General features: G+C 44.8%; 1 protein-coding gene across 1 annotated transcript in view; it reads left to right on the forward strand.

The window, feature by feature from the left end:
* Positions 1-17,392, forward strand: part of mapkapk3 (MAPK activated protein kinase 3) — a 75,152-nt gene that overhangs the window by 45,886 nt on the left and 11,874 nt on the right. Inside the window, exons 3-7 of the mRNA XM_034167212.1 lie at positions 6,136-6,200; positions 10,207-10,286; positions 10,394-10,520; positions 16,882-16,957; positions 17,058-17,182. Coding sequence (XP_034023103.1) covers positions 6,136-6,200; positions 10,207-10,286; positions 10,394-10,520; positions 16,882-16,957; positions 17,058-17,182 — 473 coding nt within the window. The remainder of the gene's footprint in view (positions 1-6,135; positions 6,201-10,206; positions 10,287-10,393; positions 10,521-16,881; positions 16,958-17,057; positions 17,183-17,392) is intronic.

Raw genomic sequence — 17,392 nt, forward strand, 5'->3', positions numbered from 1 at the left:
TTTATACATGCTTCCCTTAGGTAGTATTATTAGACGGTATTGCTTAAATTTTCATTGTTACGCAGATGATACCCAGCTTTATCTATCCATGAAGCCAGAGGACACACACCAATTAGCTTAACTGCAGGATTGTCTTACAGACATAAAGACATGGATGACCTCTAATTTCCTGCTTTTAAACTCAGATAAAACTGAAGTTATTGTACTTGGCCCCACAAATCTTAGAAACATGGTGTCTAACCAGATCGTTACTCTGGATGGCATTACCCTGACCTCTAGTAATACTGTGAGAAATCTTGGAGTCATTTTTGATCAGGATATGTCATTCAAAGCGCATATTAAACAAATATGTAGGACTGCTTTTTTCTCTAAAATCAGAAAGGTCTTGTCTCAGAGTGATGCTGAAAAACTAATTCATGCATTTATTTCCTCTAGGCTGGACTATTGTAATTCATTATTATCAGGTTGTCCTAAAAGTTCCCTAAAAAGTCTTCAGTTAATTCAAAATGCTGCTGCTAGAGTACTGACGGGGACTAGAAGGAGACAGCATATCTCACCCATATTGGCCTCTCTTCATTGGCTTCCTGTTAATTCTAGAATATAATTTAAAATTCTTCTTCTTACTTATAAGGTTTTGAATAATCAGGTCCCATCTTATCTTAGGGACCTCGTAGTACCATATCACCCCAATAGAGCGCTTCGCTCTCAGACTGCAGGCTTACTTGTAGTTCCTAGGGTTTGTAAGAGTAGAATGGGAGGCAGAGCCTTCAGCTTTCAGGCTCCTCTCCTGTGGAACCAGCTCCCAATTCAGATCAGGGAGACAGACACCCTCTCTACTTTTAAGATTAGGCTTAAAACTTTCCTTTTTGCTAAAGCTTATAGTTAGGGCTGGATCAGGTGACCCTGAACCATCCCTTAGTTATGCTGCTATAGACGTAGACTGCTGGGGGTTTCCCATGATGCACTGTTTCTTTCTCTTTTTGCTCTGTATGCACCACTCTGCATTTAATCATTAGTGATCGATCTCTGCTCCCCTCCACAGCATGTCTTTTTCCTGGTTCTCTCCCTCAGCCCCAACCAGTCCCAGCAGAAGACTGCCCCTCCCTGAGCCTGGTTCTGCTGGAGGTTTCTTCCTGTTAAAAGGGAGTTTTTCCTTCCCACTGTAGCCAAGTGCTTGCTCACAGGGGGTCATTTTGACCGTTGGGGTTTTACATAATTATTGTATGGCTTTGCCTTACAATATAAAGCGCCTTGGGGCAACTGTTTGTTGTGATTTGGCGCTATATAAAAAAATTGATTGATTGATTGATTGATTGATTGATTTGTTCGTTCCTGCCGCAATCAGCATTGATCAAGTCGGTTGTGCACCGGCCTCCGTGATGCTCGACGCTGGCGTGCTCCCCTCCCAGGATGGACCACTGATCTCAGTGGCCCGCACGTTGGGATATTTATCTGGCTGCTCCTCAGCTACATGGGCTGTGGTCGCCGCCAAGACCAAACAAAAAAATGTTGAGATTGTCCTCTGATCATTGAGCTTTGTGTAATTCTTGTGTTTTATCATGGTTTGTGTCATCTGGATGTAAACAGGATAAAATAAAGAGCTGAAGTTGTTTATGTGAAATTTCCCTGCAAAAATGTGTGCGAGAGCAGTATAGCAGGCGCCGTTATTCCGTTGTCTGTGGCGAAACCTGGATGTCGTCGGTAATCTGTCATATGACGGAAGACTAACGCCCATTTGTGTTGCATGAACAGTGATATCTAATAGCTAATGCACAGCACACATTTGTACTATTACGTTACAAGTGATTGCAAATTATACTTATGTATTTTAACATTTTTGCTTTCAGAAGTGCAGAATTTTATATTATATATATATATATATATATATATATATATATATATATATATATATATATATATATATGGGAAAACAAACAGTTTATCAGAGTTTGCTAATAATGTGATAGCCGTCACCATTTTGGACATTTATTCTTTCTAGTCTCATTTGTCCAGCCCCTTTTTTAAAGTACATCCATCCATCCATCCATCCATCCATTTTCTTCCGCTTTATCCGGAGTCGGGTCGCGGGGGCAGCAGCTCAAGCAAAGCCGCCCAGACCTCTCGATCCACACACACCTCCTCCAGCTCCTCCGGGGGAACCCCAAGGCGTTCCCAAGCCAGCCGAGAGATGTAGTCCCTCCAGCGTGTCCTGGGTCTTCCCCGGGGCCTCCTCCCAGTGGGACGTGCCCGGAACACCTCTCCAGCGAGGCGTCCAAGGGGCATCCGGAAAAGATGCCCAAGCCACCTCAGCTGACTCCTTTCGAAGTGGAGGAGCAGCGGCTCGACTCCGAGCTCCTCCCGAGTGACCGAGCTCCTCACCCTATCTCTAAGGGAGCGCCCAGCCACCCTGCGGAGGAAACTCATCTCGACCGCTTGTACTCGCGATCTCGTTCTTTCGGTCATGAGCCAAATCTCATGACCATAGGTGAGGATCAGAACGTAGATCGATCGGTAAATCGAGAGCTTTGCCCCCCTACTCAGCTCTCTCTTCACCATGACGGTCCGATACAGCGACCGCATCACTGCAGATGCTGCACCGATCCGTCTATCGATCTCACGCTCCATCTGTCCCTCACTCGTGAACAAGACCCCGAGATACTTAAACTCCTCCACTTGAGGCAAGGACACTCCACCGACCTATAGAGGGCAAAGCACCTTTTTCCGGTCGAGAACCATGGCCTCGGATTTGGAGGTGCTGATTTTCATCCCGGATGCTTCACACTCGGCTGCAAACCGCCCCAGTGCACGCTGAAGGTCCTGATTTGACGAAGCCAACAGAACCACATCGTCCGCAAACAGCAGCGATGAGATTCTGTGGTTCCCCAGACCCCCTCTACACCTTGGCTGCGCCTAGAAATTCTGTCCAAAAAAATAATGAACAGAACCGGTGACAAAGGGCAGCCCTGGCGGAGGCCAACGTGCACTGGAAACAGGTTTGACTTACTACCGGATAGCCCTTAGCAAAGGACCCCAGACACCGTACTCCCGGAGCACTCCCCACAGGGTGCGCCGAGGGACACAGTCGAATGCCTTCTCCAGATCCACAAAACACATGTGGACTGGTTGGGCAAACTCCCATGAACCCTCGAGCACCCGATGGAGCGTGTAGAGCTGGTCCAGTGTGCCGCGACCAGAACGAAAACCACACTGCTCCTCCTGAATCCGAGGTTCAACCATCGGTCGAATTCTCCTCTCCAGTACTCTGGAATAGACCTTACCGGGGAGGCTGAGGAGTGTGATCCCCCTATAGTTGGAACACATCCTCCGGTCCCCCTTCTTAAACAGAGGGACCACCACCCCGGTTTGCCAATCCAGAGGAAATGTCCCCGATCGCCACGTGATGTTGCAGAGGCGTGTCAGCCAAGACAGCCCCACAACATCCAGAGACTTAAGGTACTCAGGACGGATTTCATCCACCCCAGGAGCCTTGCCACCGAGGTGGTTAGAAAGCTCCTCGGTGGCAAGGCTCCTGGGGTGGATGAAATCCATCCTGAGAACCTTAAGTCTCTGGATGATGTGGGTCTTCGGCCCGGGTAATGGATGAGTCCGCCTCCGAGTTCCCAGTCTCTGCTTCCTCTTCAGAAGACGTGACGATGGGATTGAGGAGATCCTTGAAGTACTCCTTCCACCGCCCAACAACATCCCCAGTCAGGGTCAACAGCTCCCCACCCGCACCGTAAACAGTGCTGGTGGAGAGCTGCTTCCGCCTCCTGAGGCGTCGGACGGTTTGCCAGAATCTCTTCAAGGCCGACCGTTAGTCCTCCTCCATAGCCTCCCCGAACTCTTCCGAGACCCGAGTTTTTGCCTCTGCGACCGCACGGGCTGCGGCACGCTTGGCCTGCCGGTACCTGTCAGCTGCCTCTGGGGTCCCACCTACCAACAAAGATAAGTAGGACTCCTTCTTCAGCTTGATGGCATCCCTTACTTCCGGTGTCCACCACCGGGTTCGGGGATTGCCGCCGCGACAGGCACCAGAGACCTTGCGACCACAGCTATGAGCAGCCGCATCGACAATGGAGGTGGAGAACATGGTCCACTCGGACTCCATGTCTCCAACCTCCCCCGGGATCTGGGAGAAGCTCTCCCGGAGGTGGGAGTTGAAGACCTCGCTGACAGAGGGTTCCGCCAGTCGTTCCCAGCAGACCCTCACGATACGTTTGGGCCTGCCAGGTCTTACCGGCTTCCTACCCTCCCAGCGGATCCAACTCACCACCAGGTGGTGATCAGTCGACAGCTCTGCCCCTCTCTTCACCCGAGTGTCCGAGACACGTGGCCGAAGGTCAGATGATACGACTACAAAGTCGATCATCGACCTCCGGCTCAGGGTGTCCTGGTGCCACGTGCACTTGTGGACACCCTTGTGCTCGAACATGGTGTTCGTGATGGACAAAATGTGACTAGCACAGAAGTCCAACAACTGAACACCACTTGGGTTCAGATCGGGGAGGCCGTGCTTCCCGATCACCCCCCTCCAGGTCTCACTGTCGCTGCCCATGTGGGCGTTGAAATCCCCCAGGAGAACAATGGAGTCCCCAGTCGGAGCGCTATCTAGTACCCCTCCCAGGGACTCCAGGAAGGTCGGGTACTCTGCACTGCCGCTTGGCCCGTAGGCCGAGACAACGGTGAGAGACCTGTCCCCGACCCGAAGGCATAGGGACGCGACCCTCTCGTTCACCGGAGTGAACTCCAACACTTGGCGACTGAGCTGGGGAGCAATAAGCAGTGCGACCCCAGCTCTCCGCCTCTCCCCGTGGGCGACGCCAGAAAAATGAAGCGTCCAGCCCCTCTCCAGGAGTTGGGTACCAGAGCCCAAGCTGTGCGTGGAGGTGAGCCTGACTATCACTAGTCGGTATCTCTCAACCTCCCGCACAAGCTCAGGCTCCTTCCCCCCTAGCGAGGTGACATTCCACGTCCCAACAGCCAGGGGCTGTGAGCATGGACCGGGCCGCCGGGCCACCCGCCCTCGACCGCCACCCAATCCTCTCTGCACCCGACCCCCATGGCCCCCTCTACAGGTGGTGAACCCACAGGAGGGCGGGCCCACGTCACTCTTTCAGGCTTAGCCCGGCCGGGCCCCATGGGCTAAGGCCCAACCACCAGGCGCTCGCGCACGAGCCCCAACCCCAGGCCTGGCTCCAGGGTGGGACCCCGGCTCCGCCATACCGGGCGACGTCACGGTCCTTGATCTTTTACTGGTTATGGAGGTTCTGAACTGCCCTTAGTCTGACCCGTCACCTAGGACCTGTTTGCCTTGGGAGACCCTACAGGGAGCACAAAGCCCCCGACAACATAGCTCCTAGGATCATCCGGGTACGCAAACTCCCCCACCACGATAAGGTGGCAGCTAGAGGGGGAGTTTAAAGTACATAAGATTTTAAACAAAAACTATTCAAATGCTTACAGCTTTTGTTGTGAGCATTGTCTTGCAACAACTGTGTCAACATTTCCACAGCACCCTCTGATGGTCATGATCATCACAACATCACCATTAATTCACGTTGTCTCCAAGTGGTAAGCTTTGATGAGCTCAGAGGAAGCCCACCCAGAAGAAGCAAAGGGTGCATTTCGAGTGAACAGGTCCCTTTCAACTCCATATTAAAGTGTCCAACTTTAGAGCAGGGAATATCAAAACAACTAATGGAAGAAAAAAGGTTCCGAGCTTCTAACCTCAAATTAATGTCCTATAATTGACGTTTTGTGAAAATGAATGTTAACATTAAAAAGCTGCAGTTGCTCCTGTCCTCGTTTCCTATAGTTGGAACTGCAGAATATATTTTTGAGTGCAAAAAAAAAAAAAAAACTGTTTCTTGCAGCAAGTGGATCTTGAAAATTTTCACTGTGAAAACAGGATAAAGTCAGAAACTCTGCATACACAGTTGATATTACTGTCACAGCTACAATAAATCGCATTTAGCCACTCATCCATGTGGCATAAAAAGCAGCAAACATGTTAGTGCTCATAACAGTCTTGTAGAAGTGAATAGTCTTGACTTCTGAATCCAAATTTCAAAGATATTATTCACTCAGATGATACCATTTTGCAGTTTTTAATATCTTTTTTCTGCATTTCTTCAGTATGGAGGGTGGAGAACTGTTTAGCCGAATCCAGGCCAGAGGAGATCAAGCCTTCACTGAGAAAGGTGAGGATAATAGAATAGAATAAAATAGAACATATGAGGTCTGTCCATAAAGTATAGGTCCTTTTTATTTTTTTCAAAAACTATATGGATTTCATTCATATGTTTTTACGTCAGACATTCTTGAACCCTCGTGCGCCCCTCGTCGGAATTCCTTTGTCTGGGAAGTTGCTGAGAGACTGGCGCTTTGTTTGATCAAAATTTTTTCTAAACCTGTGAGACACATCGAAGTGGACATGGTTCGAAAAATTATGCTGGTTTTCAGTGAAAATTTTAACGGCTGATGAGAGATTTTGAGGTGACACTGTCGCTTTAAGGACTTCCCACAGTGCGAGACGTCGCACAGCGCTCTCAGGTGGCGTCATCAGCCTGTTTCAAGCTGAAAACCTCCACATTTCAGGCTCTATTGATCCAGGACGTCGTGAGAGAACAGAGAAGTTTCAGAAGAAGTCGGTTTCAGCATTTTATCCGGATATTCCACTGTTAAAGGAGATTTTTTTAATGAAAGACGTGCGGACGGGTCCGCGCGTCGGCTCGCAGCCGCCGCGACGCTCCGCCACAGGAAAAACACCTCTGTTGGAAGCCTTAAGGACAAGTTGGAACATGTCCAGCTGTTAAACAATTTCTCATATACTCACTCCACTGAAAGCCATCAAAAGCCGCCTGGATTTTACAAATGGTTATCAACACGGAGGTGTTTTTCCTGTGCCGCCGCTCCGCGCCGGCTGCGTCCCGACGCGCGGACCCGTCCGCACGTCTTTCATTAAAAAAATCTCCTTTAACAGTGGAATATCCGGATAAAATGCTGAAACCGACTTCTTCTGAAACTTCTCTGTTCTCTCACGACGTCCTGGATCAATAGAGCCTGAAATGTGGAGGTTTTCAGCTTGAAACAGGCTGATGATGCCGCCTGAGAGCGCAGCGCGACGTCTCGCACCGTGGGAAGTCCTTAAAGCGACAGTGTCACCTCAAAATCTCTCATCAGCCGTTAATTTTCACTGGAAACCAGCTTAATTTTTCGAACCGTGTCCACTTCGATGTGTCTCACAGGTTTAGAAAAAATTTTGATCAAACAAAGCGCCAGTCTCTCAGCAACTTCCCAGACAAAGGAATTCCGACGAGGGGCTGGACGACTCCTCCCACAAGGAGTGCTCACAGGCGAATGACGTCACCGACAGGCGTGGAAAAACCCACGCATGTGCACGAGGGTTCATGCATGTCTGACGTAAAAACATATGAATGAAATCCATATAGTTTTTGAAAAAAATAAAAAGGACCTATACTTTATGGACAGCCCTCGTACATGCAACAAAATTTGTCCTCTGTATTTAACCCATCCTAATTACAGTTAATCCAACCACTGTCCAACACCAACTCCAGATGGAGAGACTCTGCCTTGGTTAGGGGCAGAGAAAGGAGCAGACCCTAAATAAGTATGTTTTTGATTGCGGGAAGAAACCGGAGTGCCCAGAACATGCAAACTCCACACAGAAAGGGCGGGAAGCAATCCCACAACCTTCTTGCTGTGAGACACCAGTGCTAACCACTAAGCTACTGTGCTGTGTGATAGAGAAACTGGGGTATAATCTTTGTATCCAAGAGTATAATGGTTAGAAAAGTAGCGTATAAATTACATAATACACCTTAAGGTGAGAACTGGACCTTTCTTTATATTAAAGGTACAAAATGGACATGTTCAAAGTATCTAATTTCCACACTATATATGTTTCACCATAGTATTAGTTGCATATGTCCATATATGAGTCATTTCGACCTATAAGTTGCATTTATTGTTGAAGCACAGGGCTGCTGCTTTATACAAAAAGAAGCAAAATAAATTTTTTATTTATATTATTTAGTTATTTGTTTATAACAAGCACTGCCTCCACAAGCACAAGCGAATGAGAAAATTTATGTTATTGTATGAGGCATGAAAACTGCTTCTTGTTACCACTGAACAGATGAAAATGTCACAGGAGTTAAATGTGTGCCCATTTACCTCACTAAATCCTGGACCAGTAAATGTAAATAAACTTTTTAATTGATTATCTATCTTGAAAACACTATAGTTAACCTCACCTTACACTAGCCATTCTCCTTATTGTGATGTTGGCTGTCACACAAACTGCAAACAAGTCAAGTGTTGAGTTTAGTGCAGCAGATAACTGAAACAATCATGGAAATGGTGATAAAAGCATCAAATTTGGCAGAAATACTCCTTAGACAATCCTCTTTTGAAAAAACCGATTGGCCACTTGACTTTTCAATCAGTGGTCAGGTAGGGGTCAATTGAAGAATTACACAGAGGTCGAAATTAAAAGATGCTCCAGTGATATTAAAAAATATTCCACATTATTTGCCTGATCATAAAGATTCCAAAAAGGTATAGTTTGGACTATCTGTGACTGAATTCTATGGAGTTATGGGATAAAAACAGCAGGAATGGTGACAAAGGTCAGTTTCATTTTGTACAGGGGTCAAAAGTTAAAGTTGCTCCAATTTTGGTAAAAAATTATGCAAATTATTGGTTGAGCAAATAGGATTAATAAATGGAATAGTGTTGACAGTGTTGAATGCTTTGTCTCCAAAGTAAAGGTCAAACTAGGTCTACGTCTATTGGATTCTATGACATGTGACATATGTCACCCCGTAACGTGATAAGTAAGGGTAATTCATGGTCCAAATGATGCCTTTTTAAAACCGTGTTAACTCAACTAGTAATTTACATCACTTTTTACCAAAATTGGAGCAACTTTAACTTTTGACCCCTGTACAAACCAACACTGACCTTTGTGACCATTCAGCTTTTTTTATCCCATAACTCCATAGAATTCAGTTACAGACCATCCAAACCATACCTTTTTTGAATTTTTATGATTAGGCAAGTAATGTGGCATAGGTTTCAATATGATTGGAGCATCTTTTAATTTTGACTCCTATGTAATTCTTCCATTGACCTCTACCTGAGCGCCAACTGAAAATTCAAGTGGCCAATCGGTTTTTTCAAAAGAGGATTGTCTGAGGAGTATTTCTGCCGAATTTGATGCTTTTATCACCATTTGCAGGATTCCGCTCTAAATATTCTCTATCTGCTGTACTAGTAGTGTGGAGGTTATTCCTCAACTTTTTTAAGAACATGGTCTTTCAGTTTGAGAGCATGATTTATTAATATCACTCATTCTCTAAGATCCAGCACATCCTCTTCATTTAGATTTCGCTCAGTTTCCCTGAGGGAGTCTTTCCAAGGGATCAGTAAAGTTCTGTCTAATAGTCTAATAGTCTGTCTAATAATCTTCTACTTGTTTTACCACCACCTTCTGCTCTTGAGTGTGGATCAGACAATACCTCTCTCTCTCTCTCTCTCTCTCTCTCTCTCTCTCTCTCTCTCTCTCTCTATATATATATATATATATATATATATATATATATATATATACAGTATATTGTTTTAGATATAAGCAGCTTTTATAAATCACAGGAAAGTTAAGCCACAGGACCTGTCAAACAAGTGGCTGCTACCCTACTAGAGTACAACTGGAATGACAAAGCATTTTGGCCTTTTAGGTCCATTACTTTAATTTCTTAGTGTGATGGGGAAAAAAACATGTGAAGTAGAATTCTTGGTTAATATTAGAGAACTACATACTAGCACAGAGATGTGTTTGTTTTTATTTGATGTCATCTCATTTGTTTTTGTATTCACCTGCAGTATATTAAAATGCTGTAACACTTGCAAAATCATAGTATTATCATGGTACACATCGGGTTTCTTTTAGATGTTGTGGTGACATCATGAAACAGTTTAGTTATTACCCATCACCTGACCATTTCATGACAACTTGTCAACATAATGTTGGGCTCATGGTCACTCTATCTACTCTTGCTTTGCTTGCAGCCATTCATGGTACATCATGGAAAAGTTCTGGTCCAATTCATGAAATTGTGAAAGCTCTTTTAATGACATTGCTTCTGGTTTGAGAGAGTGTACCGCTTTTCCTCTTTTTCCCAGAGGCATCTGAGATTATGAGGGACATCGGCACAGCTATCGAATTTCTACACCACATGAACATCGCGCATAGAGATATCAAGGTAGGCAGGGATCAGGGATCAGAATCAACACACAAATCGTAAAGCAAGTATGAGCAAGTCTGACTTCACTTAGTTACATTTTTACAAGTACTTGTTCTTTTCACCAGCCAGAAAACCTGCTGTACACCACTAAAGACAGAAATGGGGTCCTCAAACTCACAGACTTTGGCTTTGCAAAGGAGACAACGCTACAGAACTCTCTGCAGACCCCCTGTTACACACCTTACTATGTGGGTAAGTTACTTTATGGACCCTGTATTCCAGCTGCAAAGCAGCGCATAGCACATCACTAGTGTCTCTGCAGTTGTCTTTTTTATGCCATACGCCCAGGTCCTGCAAGTAATCAGCCTACATGGACTCATGTAAAAAATACAGACCACTTAATATGTGTAACAAGACAGAAAAATGCATTACAATATACAAATAATGAATGTTTATGAGTTCAATGGTACATACCATTCAACTCGGCTTTGCCTCGTTAAATGGTATGTTCCATTTTTCACTGAATTAAATATTCGTTCCATTGAAAGAATGTAAAAACATTCATTATTTGTTTTATATAACGGCTAAAATACAACCCCAATTCCAATGAAGTTGGGATGTTGTGTAAAATGTAAATAAAAACAGAATACAATGATTTGTAAATCCTCTTCAACCTATATTCAATTGAATATACCACAAAGACAATATATTTAATGTTCAAGCTGATAGACTTTATTGTTTTTGTGCAAATATTTGCTCATTTTGAAATGGATGCCTGCAACACATTTCAAAAAAGCTGGGGCAGTAGTATGTTTACCACTGTGTTACATCACCTTTCCTTCTAACAACACTCAATAAGCGTTTGGGAACTGAGGACACTAATTATTGAAGCTTTGTGGAATTCTTTCCCATTATTGCTTGATATACGACTTCAGTTGTTCAACAGTCCGGGGTCTCTGTTGTTGTATTTTGAGCTTCATAATGTGCCACACATTTTCATTGGGCGACGGGTCTGGACTGCAGACAGGCCAGTCTTGTGCTCGCACTCTTTTACTACGATGCCACACTGTTGTAACACGTGCAGAATGTGGCTTGGCATTGTCTTGCTGAAATAAGCAGGGACGTCCCTGAAAAAGACGTTGCTTGGATGGCAGCAAGTGTTGCTCCTAAACCTGGATGTACCTTTCACCATTGATGGTGCCATCACAGATGTGTAAGTTGTCCATGCCATGGATACTAACACACCCCCATACCATCACAGATGCTGGCTTTTGAACTTTGCGCTGGTAACAATCTGGGTGGTCTTTTTCCTCTTTTGTCTGGTGGACACAACATCCATGATATGCAAAAACAATTTGAAATGTGGACTCATCAGACCACAGCACACTTTTCCACTTTGGGTCTGTCTGTTTTAAATGAGCTCGGGTCCAGAGAAGGCGGTGGCGTTTCTGGAAGTTGTTGTATGGTTTTCGCTTTGCATGGTAGAGTTTTAACTTGCACTTGTAGATGTAGTGATGAACTGTGTTAACTGACAATGGTTTTCTGAAGTGTTCCTGAGCCCACACGGTAAGATCCTTTACACAATGATGTCAGTTTTTAATGCAGTGCCGCCTGAAGGATCGAAGGTCATGGGCATTCAATATTGGTTTTTGACCTTGCCGCTTACATGTTGAAAGTTCTCCATATTCTCTGAATTTTCTGATTATATTATGGGCTGTAGATGATGGAATCACTAAATTCCTTGCAATTGAACGTTGAGAAACATTGTTCTTAAACTGTTGGTCTATTTTTTCATGCAGTTGTTCACAAAGTGGTGATCCTCACCCCATCTTTGCTTGTGAACAACTGAGACTTTTATACCCAATCATGAGTGTCATCAATTCCCAAACGCTTATTGAGTGTTGTTAGAAGAAAAGGTGATGTAACACAGTGGTAAACATACCACTGTTGCAGGCATCCATTTCAAAATGAGCAAATATTTGCACAAAAACAATAAGGTTTATCAGTTTGAACATTAAATATCTTGTCTTTGTGATGTGTTCAATTCAATATAGGTTGAAGAGGATTTGCAAATCGTATTCTGTTTTTATTTACATTTTACACAACGTCCCATCTTCAATGGAATTGGGGTTGTAGATCCTTGTCATTATTGTTATTATATTAATTTCTGAACAACAGAAAAGGGATTTACATTTTGGTGCGTCACTGCACTGACTTTTTGTTGTTGTTGTCCATTCAGCTGCACCTGTTTTTTTGTTCAGGGTGGCCACAGCAAATACAGCCAGGTCCACATTGGCATTTGGTACAAGTTTTACGCCGGGTGCCCTTTCTGACGCAACTCCAGTGCAACCTGGAGAAACACACACAGCCGCTGGTGTTCCAAAGAGGTCTCCCATCCAAGTACTAACTAGGCCCCGCGCTGCTTAGCTTCTGAGATCTAGTCTAGTTTCTATCAACTTAGACAACTGGCCAAGGTGAAGCGATTTCTTTCACGGCATCATTTTGAGATTTTAATCCATGCTTTTATCACTAATTGCCTGGACTATTGCAGTGCACTTTATATTGGGCTGAATCAGACTCTCCTTACTCGCCTACAGTAGAGCATGACACGGGAGTGGATTTTCACTCCCGTCCCATCCCGCTCCCAGAAAAAAAATCCCACCCTGTCCCAATCCTGGACTGGAGTAAAAAATAAATCCCATCCCGTCCCACTCCTGTAAAGATGACTCCCAATCCCATCCCGCTCCCACTCAAAATCAGTCCCACTCCCATCCCACTCCTGTTTGTCTCACGCCGTGATGATCAATCAGGGAATGAATATGTAGTGATGTGGAGATGTCTGGAGTTTGACTGAAGATGTGAACATGTCCTGTATCTGGTAGCAGCCTGTGAGCAGGACGTATGTCTCTTTTGTCCTTTATTTCACAATTATGACATAGTTTTTGGAGCGAGCAGCAGCACAGCAGCAGGAGCGGAGTTTCTTTTTCTTTTTATGTTACGTGCGCGCGCAAGCGATTGGAGATTATTTTACTTATTAACTACACAGATGTATAATAAAACAAATGGTGACTGGTTTCTAAACAAAATTATGACAGAGTTTGTGGAGCGAGCAGCAGCCCCACAGCAGCAGGAGCAGAGTTTCTTTTTATTTTTATTTTACATGCGCGCGCAAGTGAATCATTCATGGAGATTATTTCACTTATTAACTACACAGATGTATAATAAAACAAATGGTGACTGGTTTCTAAACACAATTATGACAGAGTTTTTGGAGCGAGCAGCAGCCCCACAGCAGCAGGAGTGGAGTTTCTTTCTCTTTTTATTTTATGTGCGCGCAAGCGAATCGTTCATGGAGATTATTTTACTTATTAACTACACAGATGTATAATAAAACAAATGGTGACTGGTTTCTAAACACAATTGTGACAGAGTTTTTTGGTGGAAGAGCGACCTGCAGCAAGCAGCAGAGTTTCTTTTTTTTTTTTTTTTTTTATTGTTTACATGTGCGCGCGTGAACGGGACAGTTGGTCCTCAAGTTGGGTCCTGCAGAGGTGGAAGGACCACTGAAAGCGGCCATCATCCAGACTCAGCTCCTGCAGCAAATAATGATACTCTCTGTATTGGGAGCTTTTCACAACAACTCGCTCCGTGTGATCAAGGTCCGTCATGTTAACTTGACTGACCGGAGCCGGCGAGCGGAATGGAAGCTCCTCCTATTTGATGACGCACCGGGGCGAATTTTCGCAGCAAAAGCAGAGCGACACACCGGGCGAAGGAGGCACGTCCGTCGCCACGCGACCCCCGCGAATTTGTAGCGTCTGATCGCGCCCGGTGTGAACGCGGCATTAAATAAATGAAAATCATCATCTATTTTTGGCATTCCCGCTCCTGCCTGCTCCCGTTCATTTTTATTCCTGTCCCATCCCAATAACGGGATTGCTAAAAGTTTGACTCCCATCCCGCGGGAATCCCGCAGGAATCACGTGACCCACGGGAATTCCCGAAAAATGTCATCCTCTAGCCTACAGATGGTGCAAAATGCTGCTGCTCGACTTTTAGCTGGTGTTAGAAGGTGCGAGCACATTACACCGGTTTTGGCCTCACTTCATTGGCTCCCAGTTCGTTTTAGAATTGATTTTAAAATTCTTTTATTTGTTTTTAAATGTTTCATGGCTTTTCCCCGCTATATCTGCCTGACCTGCTCCATTTATACGTCCCTTCACGCTCACTCAGGTCACCTGATTTGTCACTGTTGGTTATCCCAAGGTCAAAGAGGAAGCGTAGAGGTGACCGAGCTTTTTCAGTCGTTGCCCCAAAACTGTGGAATGACCTTCCTTTGCACATTAGGCAGGCTGATTCTCTCTCTGCTTTTAAATCTTCTCTTAAAACACATTTCTTCTCTTTGGCTTTTAATGCAGTTTTACATGTTGTTTTTTTTTGTGTTTCTGCTTTTAACTGTGGTTTATTTTTATATTTATTGCCTGTTCTTGTTGTGTACAGCGCTTTGGTTGTTGGTATGCATTTTAAATTGATTTATAAATAAATTGAGATTGAGAGATTGAGATTGAGATCTGACGGGATCAGGCTGACACAGACCAGATTGGCTGCACACTTCACTGACTTTGTGTACTTCCACAAAAAAAAAAAAGAAAAAGAAAAGAAAAAGAGTTTTCTAGCAAAAAATCACATCAGAGGTATGTCCAGCTTTGGCGCCTCATTGCTGCTCTGATATCAACAGTCCAACACAAACTTTAAATACGAGGCCAAAAATAATTCTGACGATGCCGTCTGCGATGTTGTGCACCAACTTTGTGTACTTCCAAAAAAAGACTGTGTACTTCCTCAGTGCAGCAAAAATAAATAAATCACATCAGAAATTAGTCCAGCTTTTCATTCTAACTTATTCTTAACAGCTCTTCATGCCTCCAGACGGCTTACAGTGCAGTGGATTTGTTTTGTGTGTGTGTGCGCCTGCGTGTTGTGTGTGTGTTGTGTGTGCATGTTGTGTGTTCGTGCATATGTGTGTGTGCATAGAGTGCAATGGTACTAAACGTATGGAACCAAATTTGTGCACTAAATGGAACCAAATTGCACTCTAAATGCAACAAACACAAATGGGACGAATAATCCATGTCACATGACATACAAAGCACCAATCAAATGACAAGGATCCACTCAGCCGTTATGTAAGCATGACTAACACACTCCAACCTCAACAGAAAAATAAAGGTCACATAATTTGAGTGCACAGAGAGATATCCCCCAAAATTCCAAATAAAGACAAACTAAACTGTTTTTCACTTACTGTAAATAGTGCTGCAAACTACAAATGTCAGATTTCCATTCATTCAGGAATTTTCAGTCTGATGTCCATCTCAAAGGCTTAAACCGCTGAACCTCAGCCAGTGAACAGTTTTCACATATAGCAGTGTATGCTGCAATTAATTCAACCGTCATTGCACACAATAGGCTACCAGCATTTTTTGGTACTTTAGCTTACTGTGTACATGCATTAAGTGCACAAAATATTTTCCTTGCTGGAAAACATGTCAGTTATTAATGTTTCATGTTAACAACAACAAACTAGAACTTGATGATCTGTCATTTAAAGGACGACAGGTGCCACGTTTTAAATTTATGTTATACCTTGACCGGAAAAAGGTGCCTTGCCCTCTTCAGGTCGGTGGAGTGTCCTTGCCTCAAGTGGAGGAGTTTAAGTATCTTGGGGTCTTGTTCACGAGGGAGGGACGGATGGATGGAGTGTGAGATCGATAGACGGATCGGTGCAGCGTCTGCAGTGATGCAGTCGCTGTATCGGACCGTCGTGGTGAAGAGAGAGCTGAGCAGGGTGACAAAGCTCTTGATTTACCAATCAATCTACGTTCCAACCCTCACCTATGGTCATGAGATTTGGCTCATGACTGAAAGAACAAGATTGAGAGTACAAGCGGCCAAGATGAGTTTCCTCCGCAGGTTGGCTGGGCGCTCCCTTAGAGATAGGGTGAGGAGCTCGGTCACTCGGGAGGAGCGCGGTCACTTGGGAGGAGCTCGGAGTCGAGCTGCTCCTGCTCCACGTCGAAAGGAGCCAGCTGAGGTGGCTCGGGCATCTTTTCTGGATGCCCGCTGGACGCCTCGCTGGAGAGGTGTTCCGGGCACGTCCCATCGGGAGGAGGCCCCGGGGAAGACCCAGGACATGCTGGAGGGACTACGTCTCTCAGCTGGCATGGGAATGCCTCGGGGTTCCCCTGGAAGAACTGGGGGAGGTGTGTGCAGATCAGGAGGTCTGGGCGGCTTTGCTTGGGCTGCTGCCCCCGCGACCCGACCTCGGATAAGCAGAAGAAAATGGATGGATGGATGGATGGATGTTATACCTACAACATGCCCACAACACGCCCATGAATAATGTTGCCATGTACTCCAGCATCTTTGCATCAAGCTTTTCCCTTAGTGTACACACTGTATTGATCATAAATAGACCAACATTTTTGCACCACACCATCAAGATAGGGCCCAGATATCGGCACATATATGTGTAAAAATATAAGGAACATGAGGATTAAAAATGTTTTAACAATGACTTCTTTTTCTGTACATGTGTACTGATCTGAATCAGCGCCTGAGGTTTTGGGTCCAGAAAAATATGACAAATCTTGCGACATGTGGTCTCTTGGAGTCATCATGTACATCCTGTGAGTAGTGTGTGTGTGTGTGTGTGTGTGTGTAGTGTTTTATGGAGAATATTTCTGAGGAATCTGAGTTGGTAACAGTGTTCTGTGTTCCACTCTACAGTTTGTGTGGCTTCCCTCCGTTCTACTCCAACACGGGCCAAGCCATTTCTCCGGGGATGAAGAGGAGAATCCGAATGGGCCAGTATGAATTTCCAAACCCTGAGTGGGCTGATGTGTCACAGGAAGGTGAGAGCCTTCTAAACAGTGCTGCTCTTATGTTACATCCACACTAAAAGAAATTTCTACCTGGAGCATTTCTGTACAAGTCTAACCCCCAGCTAAAACACCTCCATGTCAGAACGGTTCGACTGGAGAGAAGATGTGGAACCATTGCAACAAAGCTACTCTTGTGGTCTGGGGAACTGGTCTGGCTCCTGGTTTGTTTTTCTCCCCTCC

Source organism: Thalassophryne amazonica, chromosome 3, assembly GCF_902500255.1.
Source record: "Thalassophryne amazonica chromosome 3, fThaAma1.1, whole genome shotgun sequence".
In the NCBI taxonomy this organism is placed as follows: Eukaryota; Metazoa; Chordata; class Actinopteri; order Batrachoidiformes; family Batrachoididae; genus Thalassophryne; species Thalassophryne amazonica.